We start from the raw sequence: 16,655 nt of genomic DNA, 5'->3' as shown, positions 1-16,655 counted from the left end.
ATTGTTGCTGTTAAGTACTCAAACTTTCACTATTAAATAAGTTTTGCTATGATTTCTAAATCTTTCTTTTATTTGTTGGTTATTGAATGCTTTCTGGGCAGTGTCAGGGTGGAACAAAATACGAAGGAATTGGTAAGTTCCTCTCAGCATAGCCATGATGCTAATTCCCTTTGACTCTGTGGTTACTGTTTGTGTGACCACATTTTAGTTAAAAGGCAAAGCCACATTCATATATTGTATTCTTTATTTCCATGACTGCGTAAGGCTAGATATATATTTCAGTTTTCAAGCACTGGGGGCTACCACACTTGCTACCCCCACAGTGCTTAGCACAGCGCACTAAAGACTTCTCTTCTTGAATTTTGATGACAGTTCTTTGCTTCATAGAAATCATCATAGCAAAACTTAAAGGCTGCATTATTATTAAGTAGATATACCAAGTCATTTTCAATCTAGGCACAACAGGTGAAGTCTCCCCAGAAGCTGTCCTGTGCTATGTGCTGATCATTAGAATTGAGAAAAGCTTGTGAAAATTACCAGTCCTGCTCCTCCTCTCTAGTGGTAAGAAAGATAAGCCAGTGTGCTTCGGTTCAGTTTAAAGGAAGAGTTTTCCTCCTTTCCTCCAAACAATGCTGATGAAACGAAGCAATGGAAATAAGGATTTCTCTGCACTACGCTGGGAACATAAAACATTTATATTTCCTGTGTAACTGCATGTGCTCCTATGGAGGCTCTTGGTATAAAAGAAACATCTTATAAAAATCACATCAGAGCATCCAAAAATCATCAGCAGGTGTTACAGAAATGAATGCTGCCATTTGTCCAAGCTACAAAAGAACTATTCAGCAAAGGTAGGGGAGGACAGCAAAATATGCTGGTTTTCGGTTTGTTTTAATATGAAGAGGAAAAGTAGCATATATTTTTTTCACCTCCTCTGGGAATAAATACACTAAAGTAAATTTCATAGTTGGGACACTATAAAAGCCATGTAAGTCTGGACCCATGTGAACTTTCAGCAGAGGGAAAGCAGTCCTTCCAGGGTCAGTCAGTCCTACAACAACATGAAACCCTATGTTTTGAAAGCCTAAGTTCTTTTCTCCCTCAAATTAAAAGGTAAGTATGAAAAATGACTCAGCATATCTACATTCAGACACCAAAAAAGTACATACTTTCATCTCATCTTCATGCAAAGTTATAATTTTGGAGTTAAGGGGCTAACCTGAGGGACCTGGGAGTAGGGGGTCAGAGTTCACCAAGGTCATCATTAGAACAAGGGGAAAAACATCAAAATTGTTAGAAATATCAACAAACTAACATATTCAACTAAACCTTTCTCTTTAGATTTAGCTCAATATTTCTTCACACAGTATGCAACACACCAAACTATTATTTTATTCGTTGCAATGAAAAATTGACATATGGAATAACAGCACTTTCACATTGTCCTGGCTTTATTTTATCCTCGATGAATGCATCCTCCCAACATCATCCATCCAAATTCGGTTTTGAGGCAATTCAGCTGAAGTCAGTGTTTCATCATGTCTGACCTCATCACTTTTACCAATCCTAGCACAAACCCAGAAGTCAACAACAGACAATATATACATACAGCTTCTGTTTTTATTTACATCCCTAGAAGGGAGTAATTTGACAGCCAAACAGCTACTTTTATGACTAGCTGCCTTATTTGAAAGGTTACAAAAATCAGAGTTCAACAATAGACTGTTATCATTTGAAACAAAAGGTTGGAGTGCTGATTGTACCAGAACTGCAATAATAGTTTGGTTTGTCCACATTAGTTCACACATAACTGAGCGAAACAAATGCATCACTTTATACATTGCATGCAACAAAAATAGAAATAAGAAAGAGAAGAAAGAGAAACATGGCTGAGCAGAACTTCAATGGTTGTTTTTTCCCCTTGATGCTCATAAAGCTGCACAAAACACGTCCCAGCACTACTCTCACTTCCCCAGCTGATTTCAATCAGTAACCACTCAATTACAGAGAAGTGTAACCAGCATTAGAAGCTTCATCAAAACACCAATGCTCCAGCAGAGCACAGAATCTCAGTCAGTGTTTGTATTACACACACATCAGGAGATGCTTAGCCAGTTCACTTTTCAATTATTCTTTTTAAAGAATGTTAAATTCTTTCCAAACATTTACTTCAAAATATTCTCCTGTGATATCTAAAGTGAGAAACACATGCCATCTTACAAATACACTAGCTCAAAACTGTTGTTCTAATGTTTGTTTGGAAAGGTCAGAAAGATCTGATGTGAGAGTTTGAGGGCAATAAATAAAAATATTGCTGCTTTATATATATGTAGTCAACCATTAGCTGGGTGTGAAAGTACTGTCTCCTTTAAGGAGAATATCAAGCACGTTAAGTGAGATGAGTCTCACTTGTGCCAAAGTACCTCTACATTTAAGATATAGCAATAAGCCTGGGTGAGAGCTGTGTCAGACTCACCACAATTATGTATTTTAAGAGTGTATCTTAATGTGATTAAGCACTCTATGACAAAAAATCAAATTCTAAAACAAGCCAGGAAGTTGCTCAGTAATGTTAACTCAGCACGGTAGGTTTTTCATTCCCAGAGTTAGTTGGTGCAGGAACAAAGTGCAAACATGGGATGGAAAGATGAACACGGCATGATGGTGCACTGAATCCATGGGAGCCACATGACACAATGGAGCAATGTTACGTGACATGAAGGCGAAGAGGCAGCTATCCAATTTGATCATGCTGTGATGCTAACATGAACTTGATTTTCATGGCTCTTAAGACAATGGGTTTTGTTATGTTTGGTTTTTGTGCGCGAGGACGTGCTGATCAAGTGACAGTGCTGCAAAAGGGATCAGGTGCTCAGAAGTCGGCATCGTGCTCGCTAGGTGATTTCTGTGAGCATGCGGAGAATTTCACGTTTATTAAAACACTGGATTTTTGCTGACAGGTATCAGAAATTAATAGAAACTGAGGATGTTTTATTCTTAAATCCCGTTACTTTTGGCAACAAAATTCTCTGATGGCCCACAAACAATTAAGACTTATTCCATGGGTCTTGAACTTTTCCACCCAAATGAATTGAGGAAGTACAAAAACTGATAACCTTTCAGCAAAAAAACAAAAGCACTGGTAAATCTTGATGGATATGGATCATGCCCTTACCTGGTCTTCCTGGAACGCCTGGTGGGCCAGGGCTACCTTTAGGACCTTCCAGAGGTGGCCCCGGTAATCCTGGTGGACCTGGTGGACCCTGTAGGCCAGGGAATCCTTGGAAACCTGGTTCTCCCTTCAGACCTGGAAGTCCAGGGGGTCCTGGTGGGCCAGGTAACCCCAGTTCACCTTTTTGCCCTGTAAAACCAAACAGCCATATTTACGAACACTGTTATATACTGATATATGGAAAAATTCCCATTGTGAATTTGCAAAGCTACTTCTTCCTCTCTTGATTAAGAAGGTGCAAGTCTGACCACAACTTACCTTGTTTGTACACTGAGAAAATATAAAATTGTTGCAACAAGTTCAGAAAAGAATTGGGGCTAATAATTTTAGCAGGAGTAAGCGCTATAGCTTCTGAAATGTTACAAAATCTTACTAAGTTTCATTTTACTACTCACTGACTCTGTAATTTATAACCATCCTCAGAGCTTATGAACCTACAAGCAATGCTTTCACAAGCTTTATATACTCACAAAGAAATCCTGTGAAAATTATTAAGACTTCAGTATTTTTTTTGAGACACTGCTGAAAGTTAAGACATACATCCAAAATTTTCCAGTAAGTTTAAGGAATTTAGGAATGCTATTGGAATATAATACAACTGAGGTTGTGAAGTTGCTTTTGAAAACGTAGCAAGCATTTTCAAAGCAGCTTTGTTTGTCACCTGGTGTAGGAATGCTTTATTTACTGAGACAGACCAGCAAAGTTCCACATAGTGCAGTAGACTCAATTACCCTGTGTGGTTTTATTTTGCCTGCATAATTCTTAATTTACAATATTCAGTAGTCAGTAATGAGTGTCTTTATTACCTTGGCTAACTTAAAATGATCTGCTGTGAAAAAAACATTGCTTTTTTCTATATTCATTAGTTGCAGAAGATGTAATGTTGGGATCTGTTTTTTTGTTTCTGCTGCTTTTTTTTTTTTTATACAGGGAGTTTCCATTCAATGTTTTAACAGCAAAAACAAAACAAAACAAAAACAAAAACAAACCCACAAAAAAAAAACAGCTGAGAAACTCTACCTGATAATCCTGGGAGTCCCGGAGGTCCTGGGCGCCCAAAGCCCGGCAGCCCTGAAAAGAAATAGATTGAGTTAATAATGGACATTTAGCTTTCAAGTCTCTGGGAAGAGGAATACAAGGCTGAGAATGATGAAAGTGCAGCTCATCTAAAACTCAATTTCCTTATTCACACGCAGAGTTCCACAACAAAGCTGGAGGTTTTGTTACAAAATGTGTCTGTGACTCTCATAATATTATGACTATTTATAAGTATTTCCACCCACTCACAATGTGCTCTTCCAGATTTTGGCTTATAGAACATCTGTATTTCTTGTTGGGGTTCTGTGTTTAGGGAAGACATTATGCCATTTATCCACTCTCTGTCTGACCTGAAGCAATACATGCACCATTGACTGCAAGAACAGGGGCCTGTGCCGAGCCATGTCAGGGTATAAAACTCTGAGAGCTGACTGAATTCTAGTCCTGTGCTTCACAGAAGTCTTGACAGCATCCTTTGTGAATCATTCAGCAGATGGAAACTACAGAAACAGTTATAAGGTATATGGATAGTTAAAGGAAAAGAAAGGAATAGAAAAAGCAGGATGTCACAACACATACTGAAGACAACAACAAAAAAATACAACACCAGAGGACACCTAACCTGGTTCACCCTTCTGACCAGCTGGTCCAGGGATACCATCTCGACCAGGCTGTCCCTTCTCCCCAGGAGGACCAGGAGGGCCAGGACGACCAGTATCACCTAAAAAGAGGATAGAACACTTGAGCACAGTGAAACGTAGCCTACAATAAAATTAAAATAAGATACATAAATGTGCCCTGCCCCCAACTGAATCTGAAGGTATGAATGTAGTACAAATTTACAAGAGTGTAATCTTTAAATTAAAACCTCTCTCCTTTCTCTCACTTTCTCCCTTCCCATTCCCCTTGACAATTCAGAAAAAGCTTTTATGCCCATAACCATGTAAATTGTTGACTAAAACTAAGATTTCTCTTCAGCATAAATAAGTTTTTTTTTTTTCCTATAAAACAATGTTCAGCTTGGAATACACAAGTAAAGCTAGTAAATACTGACAGTTAACTACATGTTTTAAGGCTGGTAGTATGATCAAAACAGCAGACAAAAGATGTGAAAAGTTAAAACTTTCTTTTCTACTTCATTCCAGTGACATGTGTGCAATGGCATTTGAGCATCCATGTATGCATAGATGCATTTTCATGATGAAGAAAGGAAATGCCTTCACATGTTATGCTTTTCACAGAGGCAGGTGACATTTGTCACACTGTTCATGCTCACCTACTGGCCCAGGTGGTCCAGGCAGACCAGGATTACCTGGAGGCCCTTCGATACCTTTTGGTCCTGGAATTCCTGGTGTTCCTGTTAAGTACAGACATTTCATTAAAAACAGCACAGAAGTGGCTTTTTAGCAGGTTTTGAGATACCACAGTCTGGAATGCCCTGAGTAACAAATTAGCTAACTGTATCAAGACACAGTATTTATGTCCATTTTAAAGCTGATGGAGGAGATGAACTATAAAGGAAAGAACATACAGAAACAAAACATGCTAGCATGAGTGTCCTTACTGCTACTTTCAAGACTGTCTTCTTAATTGCTGAGTGCCAGTGGCCAAGGACAGAGTCAGTCTGGCAGTCTGCTAGGAAATTACCATTTTAGAGACAGGTATTTCTTGTTGACAGCAAAGCAAAAGCATTATGAACTATGGCTGGCCAGTTCTTCCCCAGCCTTCCTAGTATTTATACCCAACTTTAACCCCTACAGCATTAGCTGAGTGGGAGGAGGAACAATGATCAACCTGTTGGAATGTGTTTATTCTGAACATCATCTGAGCCTGATCAAAGGAGTGCCCTAATACAACATTTTGACTGCCCACAGTTTTTCCACGCGTGGCATGAGGTACAGGTTAAATACTTGCAGATTTACCTCCAGGTTTTGTTCCCTGCTAAGCTTCCTGCTGCCATGACTATAGTATTACAAATTCTCTTTCTCCCTAAGTTGAAGACAGCTCAAGTATGCCTGTAAACACCCTTTATCACTCCGTAAGTACAAACCTTCATTTTGACATCACATATCAGTAAATGGAGAATTGAAAGACATGACATATATCTGTGAATAACTTAGTAATATCTCCAGAAAACAGTAAAAAGCTTAACTTCATAATGCTTCAGAAGGATTTCCCTTTATAACATCTATTTTAGACAATAAACACTGCTTAAAGAAGGTTCAGCTTTTCTGATTGCACTATCTTTATTGATTCATGAAGGAAAAACTTGAGCCCAAAACAGTTGTTTTGTGGGTCAGAGGAGGTAAGGAGTAGAACATACTGGTTCACACAATTACTTCCCCCCTCAGAGCAGATGGGTTGTTTCACATTGCTCTGAAGCAATGTAGTCACACACTTGTGCTTGCATTCACAGTTCCAACAGCACAAAGCTCACAAGCAGCAGATTCCTAAAAGTAGAAGCAGCACTCCACCACTGTATTTATATATATGTATACACTGGAAAAAAAACTTATTCAGAATTACCTGGGAATCCAGGAAGGCCCGGCTCTCCTTTTGCACCTGGACTGCCAGGCAATCCAGGCAAACCAGGATTTCCAGCTACACCTTTACTGCCTGGACTACCTGGATATCCAGGCAAACCAAGATCACCCTAGAAAACATTAAGCAGAAATAAGAACCCAGTCTTTGTAGGATCACTGAACCCTCCTTGCACGTTCCCAGTCTCACCATCACAATCATATTTCTTATGACAATCTCAGGGGGAAAAAAAAAAACAAATAGCAAACCAACATTTTTGGTTTGCCAGCAATACTTTCTCCTAAGCAAATTTTCAATTGCTATTAAGAGAGCTGAGCATTTTCTCATTCTTTCATAATAGTGCTGATGCAACTCACCAGGTCCAACTACCTTGCACATAATACCTGTGTGATCCTGATGCATTTCTTTTTAATCCTAAATTGCTATGCTCACACACCAGTTCGTTGACTGGACTTTCCCAAATTTTTTTGGTAGTTTGACGTTCAAAAGCCAATGACAGCTTTTAAAGTTTTAGCCATAAACAAATGTTAAAGCTTAAAGGTTATTTGGGTTACCATAAACACATCTAAAATCAGAAACGGGTTGAAAGCACGGATATAAGGAATGAACAGTAATTCAGTAAAATGCTTAAAAGTAGAAGGAAAATGAGCTAATTTCTGAAATTCCACATAATTGTATGCAGGGTAATCAGAAACTGCACAAAACAGACAGGAGAACTTTGATGTTCTATTAAAAAAAAAAAAAAGGACATGGTCCTGGGTAACCTGCTCTAGGTGACCCTGCCTGAGCAGGAGGGCTGGAAAAAGTAGCCTCTAGAGATCCCTCCCAAATTCAATCATTGTGTGATTCTGTGAAAATGCAATCAAATGTTAAGAAGCCAAGGTTCTTTTACTATGCAGTACCCAATGACAGTGGGAAAGAAAAAAAGAAAAAACCCAACAACTGTGGATTTAAATCATGCAACAGTTTTGCTAAAGTAATTGCTGCTCAACAGCAATTCCAAAGCATCAGTGAAATCAGTTAAATATTCCTTAAGTCTTTTCAACAATTCTTGAAAAATGACAGAAAATATATGTATGTTAGTACAGAAGTTTTATATTAAAAATTTTAAACAGCATCAATAATGACATGTCATTCCCATAGTAATTTATTCTTAAATGCATAACCTTAACTTTTTTTTCCCCACAGTTAACAGCATCATTAGACATGGGAACAAAGACACTTGTATAAATCCATATCAACTGTCACAATGTCACTGAGTATCAGTGCAAACTGGAAAGTCTGGCAAACCATCTTCAGCTCTCAGCAGATTAAATTACACAAATTTTTATCCCCAGTAAAATTATAAATTTCTGCTTCTACCTGAGAAGAACAGACAACAGGAAATCTTGCTTGTTCTTAATATATTTATATACGTATTTATTATTATAAATATTAAAATAAAGTTCTAAAAAAAAAAATCAATACAGACTCTGATCTCCTCATGTAAATTCCTATTGAAAATTTTGTAAATGTACCTTTGGTCCAGGCAGACCAGGAATGCCAATGCTTGAAAGTCCAGGATCACCTTTCTCCCCTTTCAGCCCAGGAAATCCAGCAGGCCCAGGCTGCCCTGGACGCCCTGCTATTCCCTGGCTGCCTTTACTTCCTGGGGGACCTGTCAGAAATATAAGATGCAAGTTTTATCAACAGAAATAAATCTTCTGCAGTGGTTCAGAGAAGTCACTCAAATTATACCAACTGAGCTAGACAGGACCAACAAACTGACTTTGAATAACTGATGTTAATTTTTAATAACTAAAACAATTACCTAAGATCTTTCATGGGTTTTTCATGACATCTCTAAGATTTCTTTTTTTCCATTCTTAACATACACAAATCCAAACACCTCCTTTTATTACTTAGGCACAATCTAATATTACAAGAATCAGAAACAGGAGGTTTTGTTTCAGTAGGCTTTATAGAGACTCGTTTCCCTGCTACGCTTGTATCTGATGTCTGTCTAATAAAAACTGGATTTACTGAATCATCTTTTTTTTTTCCTCAACTATTTCACAGAATGGAATCTAAGAAAAAATGGAAGTTACAAAAAGCAGATCATCCTGCTTCTACTTTTGCAAACACTTTAAAATTATGTGCAATATACTTGGTATTTGAATTTTCTCCTGTGCATTCCCATTTAAATGAATTCCCATGCGTTGCACAGAAACGAGTCCACTTTTGTATTACAGAAATGAAAAGCTCTAGCCTAAATGAAGTAAAATAGGAGCATAAGAACTAACCTGGAAGGCCCATCTCTCCCATGGCACCTTTTAACCCCGGAGGTCCTGCTGGTCCTGGCTGCCCAGGAAGCCCCATGTCTCCTTTGATGCCTGGAAAAGTTGTGGGTTTAGTTAATTAATGACAGTAATTAAAAGTTTCTGATATTAATACGCCATCATACAAATATGTTTGTCACCTAATTACAAAAGGCAATGGATTTGGAGTTGCTTTAGGCTTCAAGCTTCTCCTACAAACTTTTTCCCCATCTGCAGAGAAAATTTAAACTTCTACAGTTCTTTGCCAAGATCTGATTAGGACAATTTCTTCTTTGTTCTGGAGATTAGTCTGATTAAATGGGTCAAATTTCAGCCTACGATTTAGTAGCAATCTGAAATAATTGAGTACCACTGTGACTTGTCTCTTGTGAACTGTTTTGCAGCATGAACACGTTATTTCTTCCTCATCTGCAATAGTAGTAGCTTTTATTAGAAAGTTAAATGTGACCTACAGTGTTCTAAACTAGCATGAGTCCTGGATAGTTAAAAAATTCCCAAAGCCCAATAAGATATTTAGAGCAAGACCTACATCAGACAGTGAGCAAAGATCCCAGATTTCGGATAATTTGAGGTAACTGTAGGAAGAAGTGCAGCAAAACAGAATTTGTTTTCTTGATCCTCAGAATTCTTGAAACCAAAGATGTCACATCCAGACAGCTTTCACATTACACTCAATTGGCCACCCAAAAAGTGCAAGTATAGCAATTCATAATGTAAGATTTAAACATAAAACAAAAAATGCAAGTCCTGCTGGCAAATCCTGCAGTCATTTTGGTTACTCAATCAGCATGCACTTCTCCAGTCAACCCAAAGGCAGTCCTCATCTTCAGTGAAATCAGCTTAGAACTGCTTTTGGTTCTGTTCAGAGGAGAAAGCTCAAAGCACTCTGCTTGGATAATAATTCTGAACAGCCCCAATCTGTGCAGCAGTTTTAAGTGCAAATCTTTAGGCTTTCCTTAGACATGCCTGTATTAACTTCCCAATCCCACGATATAAAAATGCATGAATATTTTACATAACAAAACTATCCACCTGAAGCCTTGTTTACTTACCTGGCAACCCTGGTGCACCTGGTGGACCACTCAGTCCTGGTGGACCTGGGTCACCTGGGAGACCTTGATAGCCTTTCTGCCCTGATAAACCAGGAATACCTTAAAGAAAAATATACATTTTATTATTATTATTAGGACTACTACTGGATATTAGCTTTTACATTACATTATAGGATGTTTACATGTATGAATGAAAATCCAAATTGGGATTTTTCTTCAGTAAACATAATTCCTCTTACATTTGACCAAGAGAAGTATCACAGGACAAAAAAAAAAATATTGCTACTAATAAATTTTAAATGACTACTAAATGAAAACAATATGCTGCATGTAGTGTAAAAAGTAACTTTTCAACTAACGTCAGTACACTTCACTCAGAAGGGACTCTTCCTGAATGAGCAGACTATGCTAACCTCTTCAGATTATTCATTCAGATTACTGATAAGCGTTTAATTACATCAGTACACCCAAAGCACTTCAGGATTGAGCTGTTATAAGTAACACAGGTATTTTGGCAGATTTTTTTACAACTACTATGTTACTATCCCATACAATATGTTTGTGCTGCCATACTGGCATATTTCAGTTTGGTTTCTACAGCTATTGCTTAACAGAGAAAAAAAAATAAAAAGGCAAGTGTCTTAGGAGCTTACCTAGGCTTCACAGAAATTAATACAACAGATAAATTAGCACATAGTGGCTGGCATCCTGGTTCTCTCTAGGGTAGAACATTTTTACACTTCAAGACTAAATTAGAGTTCAAAGATGAAATCAGAACACTTGTGGGGAGTGAGAAAGGGGGAGTAGAAATGCAAGCAAGAGAGAAAACAGACTGGAGTGAACTGAGAAAACCTTCAAGGCTTCCAGCTTCTTGAGATGACACACAGAGATGACATTTTGCTGAGCTGAGGGTAAGCTTACAGAGACACCCAAAGGGAGAATTTGGAGGCGACGCATGAGCAGATGACCTGTGCAATTCCATCCTACAAGGCAAAATCCCAAGGGCCTGAGAGACAGCAGCAATACAGCTAGCACAGCAGCCATGACAACTATCTCTCATCATACTTAGGAATAACAACAGAAGACTGAACCCTAACTCTGGTAAGAGCAACTTAGTGCTATTACAATATAGCAGTAGACCAAATAATGTAACAGTTAATAAACAATAAACGTGGTCAATAAAAAAACCATATGCCGTACCTTTGTCATAGAATTTCATAAGAAAGCTTAAAATAAAAGAACCTGACTCAACTTTCCTATTCTGAGTTTATTTTTTTCTGTAAGAAAGAATGAACTGTAATGAATTCAGTTAGAGGTCACTGTTATCTACAGGGCCAAGCCACTTCCCCAGAATCCACAAACAAAGTTCCATACCTGGAACACCCGGCTCGCCCTTTTCTCCTTTTGCTCCTAGCTGCTTTGGATCAACTTTTCCAGGTGGGCCTGGCAGGCCTGCTTCACCTTTGACACCTTTCTGTCCTAATGGCCCAGGAGGCCCTGGCGGGCCAGGTAATCCATTATTACCTATAGTAGGTAAAGACAACAAAATAAAAGAATACAATCCATATGGTAAGCTAATGTATTTCTAATTCTTTTTCTTACACAGGTTGACCATGACTTATTCATGAAGTTTGAATTCACTGAACGATCAGTTTATAGAAAATTCTCTACAGCAACTTAAGCCCTGTGGACTGCATGGGGATGTCTGTGTTCTGCAAGCAGGCAGTCTGTCAGCTCAGAGGAAACAGCTGCCCGCATGACCTGCAGTGAGAGAGCCCTACTTGGGAACCACCAATCCAAGGATAACATTTTGAAAATAGGTGACGTTTCATGACATCGATTAAAGAAGACTGACTGAATGCTAAGGCTTAAAATTGGAATGCAATTACAAATATCAGAACTGTCAAGACAGCACACAGACCCCAGTAATTAATTTGTGACATTAGCATTACAAAGCCGCTTTCCACACAGGACATGGAAAACTGCATTCTGCGTTCTCTTCATGGTAGGATAAAACAAACAGTACCTTTCAAGCCAGGAAGGCCACTTCTTCCAGGAGTCCCTGGAGGCCCTGGAGGCCCAGGGGCTCCCATGACGCCCATCTCACCTTTGGCACCTAAACATATTGAATCACCATTGTCATTCCAAACAAAAAGCCAAAACCCATCAGTACCTAACATTAACTTGCCTGTATCTTTATGGTATTAATGAACACATGCATATAAAGCCTGAACTGTGTTTTAAGGAAATGACAAACACTTGGTTCTTCATTCATCTAAATTAGATGGAAGAACACTTGACAATATTACCAATTTTTCCACAGTTAAGTCCCAGGAAGAAAATTTGCAGCGCACTGTTCAGTAGAAAGCATATTTAGAACTCCAGTAAGTTTAATTCTCTGGTTTGAAAAATAAATACTTGCTTGAAAGTAAACTCAAATTTATTGAAAGCCAAGAAAACCATCACAAATACACTACTTTAAAAAACTTCTATGTGCCTCCCCCCCATGCATAAACAGAAATCCTCAAAACTTGAACTTTCTTGTCCAGAGGGAAAAAAAGACTGGTATGACTGAATAACAAACAGAAGAAATTAGCATTTAAAACTATGTGCTGGATCCAGCTGACAGCATTTGTAATTACTTCCTTAAAAAAAAAAAGAACAACCCACAAACAACCTAAATTGTAGCAATGACTGGAAACGAAGTCAGAAAATAAACAAGAAAGTTTTTATAATAAAAATGATAGATTTCACTTTTGCTATGAAACAGTAACATGGAGAATATTGTATCAAGCTAAAGGGAAGAATGGAGAGGTGAGAAGGAGTTGAATGCAACAACACTATGAAACGTAATAGTTAATGTGTATCCAACTTTAAACAAATAGGATAAACACGGAAGCTCTGGAAGCCAAGCATAAGAATTATCCACCTGTAACTACAGTTTGGCCTTTGTCACAGGAAAAAAAGGTGAACTTACCTGGAAATCCAGGTATTCCATCCCGGCCAGGTGGACCAGGTGAACCCTGAGGGCCTGGGAGGCCAGGGGGTCCTGGATATCCTGGGGTTCCTTGGTCACCTGGAGGACCAGGAACATCGAAGCCTGGAGGACCTGGATCCCCTTTCTCTCCTGGTACGCCCTGCAACCCTAGGCAATGTTAAGATACAATCTTTTAGCCAAAAAAACAAGGCAAGGCTGAGATCTGCGTGTCTCTGGGCATTGCACTGGAACAACAGACAAGTTTTCTCTGCAATATATTCCTAGCACTGATGAAAACCCACAAATTCTTTTAAAGCTATGTATTTTTAATGACTTCCAGGCACTAGAGGCCTTACTTCCCTGAAGATTTTCCTGAAGAGATGTACTAAAATTTTAACAAGCTGTAGCAAACACTGAAGAAAGGTGTTTCTTTCCTTAAGTAACCATTTAATTCCGATTAATACAGTAAATATCTATGATTGATTAGATTGGTTCGTACTTTATCATTAAATATAAGGAGATTCTCAGAGGTGTATTCCATTAATGATTCCATTTTATAACATTCTAAGAAAACAGCTGAATATTTTTGAAGGATAGCAAGATTCTACACTGCATTACATTTCTCTTAGTGAAAAACATGAACTGTCAGAATATGTTCAACATTGTTTAATGCTAACGATTCTGAGCTTGAGGCAGTGCTGAAGCAAGCAGACAGCTTGTTTCACTTCGGTGCACTGTATCAGAGATGGTACATACTCTTGAGAGGCAAAAATTGGCTCTTTTTAAATTTGAAGCTAAGAAAAAGCTTTGGTAAAGAAACCACAGTAGCTGGGGACCCTGAGTTTCTATAAGCCAAAGAGTTAAAGCACATTGGGAAGCTGAGACAGGTAGCAGTAAGGAGTTGTAATAGCCATTAAGTTAGGAAACAAAATAAAGCACATACAAGTTAGAGGGGAAAAAAAGCAAACAAAATCCAAAACAGATCTAAGTACAAAGAATACAACGCTAACAAGAGATTGCAGACTGAAAGGAAATCTGGGGGTTCCAGTCAAAGTGCAGCCACCACCACACGCAGAAACACAAACTGCACTGTCCCCTCTCTCCATGTCTAGCCTTCCCTTCACAACTGACAGGAACAAGATGTTTCTGAACTCCTACCTGAAACTATCATTACTAGATACTGGCTTGGACAGGCACCTCTTGAACACCACAGTACATCCTATCAGACAGCTTCTTGTATCTAGTAAATTCCTTCAAATAGGGATTTTCAAAAAATATTTCTACTTTAAAACAATTACAAGAAAAAACAAACAAAAGCAACCCACAAATCAAAACACTCAGTATGTGGGTTTTTTCACTGTTTCATTTTCCAAATGTACATCTTACATGTACAGATGGTTTATTGCACTTTTTGTGCCTTAGCATAGCGTATTGAGATGTGAAACGTTATGCCACAAGCTCACAAATACAAGGCAGTGTTACTCTAACAGACCCCCTCCCAGCTGCAGAAACAACCTTAAGAATGATGATGTGACGTGCACTTTTCATGCTAAAAATGCAGATCATGTTTCCTTGATGGTGTAGGCTGCAGACATCCATTTGTTAATTATAAGCATGCTCTCTATTGGCAGTTGATTACCACTGAACTAAACTATGGAGTCATGCGCCTGGAACTGCTTACTTTGCAGAGAATAAACAAGGATGGTTAGGGAATGTGCATGTTCTATCAGCAAGTTGGGGGAAAAAAAAATACCAAAAATGACAGAGTAACTTTCAACCTAGTAATACAACTAACTCAGTATGAAGGATGGTAAAGATACTTTGCAAATATAAATTCAAATCAAATTTCTAGTTCTCGAAAGTCTGAGCATGTCATAATTAGAATAATATAGACAATAAAATAAATTATAGATTAATCTGCTAGACATTCAAAAAAAAAAAAAAAAGTTACTGCAAACTACTTGAAGAAACAATGGTGCAGAAAAAGGAAAATTTTCCCAACTGCCTGTAAAACGGCCCCAGAAATATTACCCTAACATTGCATCAAGTAAAAGAATCAAAACAGACTTGAAAGACAATGAGACAAGGGATGAGAGATAGGAAGGTAAAGCACAAAACAGAGAAACAGCACTGCTAGAGGGAATAACAAGGAGTTCTCAAGTGGGGAATCAACCACACAAGTAGGTTTCAGAGGAACCACACCATTAGTAGCCACAGTAGCTGGTCAGTACAAATATGAAGAGTGAAAACATAACCACTGTGGTACATCAGCTCCACTGGTAATTCTGCATTTGTCAAAACCGGTATTTAGCAGAATATCACAATCACACAAAATCCAATTTTGGCCAGTACCTGAAGAGATGTTACAGGGAAAGCGAACAACATGCATTGGATGACACATACAAACCTATGCTAACATCTCCCCCCAGCAATACACACTCCAGTTGCCTTTTCCTTCAGCTCTGCATGAAGAGCAGGTTTAGGTTCAGGAGAAGTATGGTTGAGCACAGTAAGGCAGGCAGAGGACCTGCCTGATAGCTCAGGTGTGTGTGCCTTGTTCAGACCTCTTTCTGTTTCTAGTTCTTTAGCACTCAACACATTCAAGACCTGTGGGTGCAGCAACCACATGTTCTTTTCCCAATTGGGAAATTAGTGAAAAAATATGTTTGAGGCTCATATCAACAGAGAATGTGCTAACTGTGGTTACTGTCATGCACTTACAACATCAGGGGCTGGTGCACAGCAAGACCACACTGAGTGCAGGAATAAAGGAACCTCTCTAAACAAGCTCTGTAAATTACATGCATGCACATGTAATCTTTGTGTACAGAGACAGAACACATATCTTCATCTATCAGCAGTCATTTTAGACAAAATGCAATCAAGTCCCCTTTAGACATAGAATTCTGATTATCACTATCTTTACATCTTACTTTGTTAATCTGCTTTAAACCTATCAGGACTCATAAAACTTGCAGGCCTTACAGATTTAAGAGAAGGAATCAGAACACCCTGAACTCAGAATTTCTGAAAGAGGAATTCTAAATGTGTTTTCAGGATGTACTTATTGAAGGTATATGACCTCTTCTACAGTTCTCCTCTACAAAATAATGAACAGGCTAGTTTAGAACACTCGTTCTTTCTTCCTCTCCATTAACTGAGTAAAGCCGTGCTTCAGCTTCCATAGTAATAAAAAGTGCCTAATCACATAAGTGAGAACCTGAATTACTCTCCTGACTTCACACTCACCATTTAAGCAGAGGATAACTAGCACTGTATAGAGGATTTAATTTGTTTGCTTTCTTTCCAAACACATAGATTTATAGATAATAATGAAAAGAAACAGTTTAAAAACATCTGTCACCCAGTGAACTTGGAATACAGAGTTCGGAAAGATAGAAAGCTGTTTTGGAATTTAGGAACCATCTTGCTATTTGAAAGCAAAGAAATAACAGCACAACACAGGTATCTAAAGGCAGCTTTCCTCCTTTCTCTGT

The 16,655-nt window shown here is 38.4% G+C and overlaps 1 protein-coding gene across 1 annotated transcript in view; it reads right to left on the bottom strand.

The window, feature by feature from the left end:
• The window catches only part of COL4A5 (collagen type IV alpha 5 chain), a gene marked incomplete at both ends in the record, with an annotated part of 77,212 nt that overhangs the window by 8,565 nt on the left and 51,992 nt on the right, over positions 1-16,655 (bottom strand). Inside the window, 11 exons of the mRNA XM_079541962.1 lie at positions 3,176-3,361; positions 4,253-4,303; positions 4,893-4,991; positions 5,547-5,627; positions 6,797-6,923; positions 8,329-8,468; positions 9,094-9,183; positions 10,182-10,280; positions 11,556-11,705; positions 12,208-12,297; positions 13,159-13,326. Of these exons, the coding sequence (XP_079398088.1) occupies positions 3,176-3,361; positions 4,253-4,303; positions 4,893-4,991; positions 5,547-5,627; positions 6,797-6,923; positions 8,329-8,468; positions 9,094-9,183; positions 10,182-10,280; positions 11,556-11,705; positions 12,208-12,297; positions 13,159-13,326 (1,281 nt within the window). The remainder of the gene's footprint in view (positions 1-3,175; positions 3,362-4,252; positions 4,304-4,892; positions 4,992-5,546; positions 5,628-6,796; positions 6,924-8,328; positions 8,469-9,093; positions 9,184-10,181; positions 10,281-11,555; positions 11,706-12,207; positions 12,298-13,158; positions 13,327-16,655) is intronic.

This window comes from Tetrao urogallus (assembly GCF_951394365.1).
Source record: "Tetrao urogallus genome assembly, chromosome: 13".
In the NCBI taxonomy this organism is placed as follows: domain Eukaryota; kingdom Metazoa; phylum Chordata; class Aves; order Galliformes; family Phasianidae; genus Tetrao; species Tetrao urogallus.
Note: the sequence above shows the minus strand (reverse complement) of the source record. Positions and strands in the feature narration are given on the sequence as shown.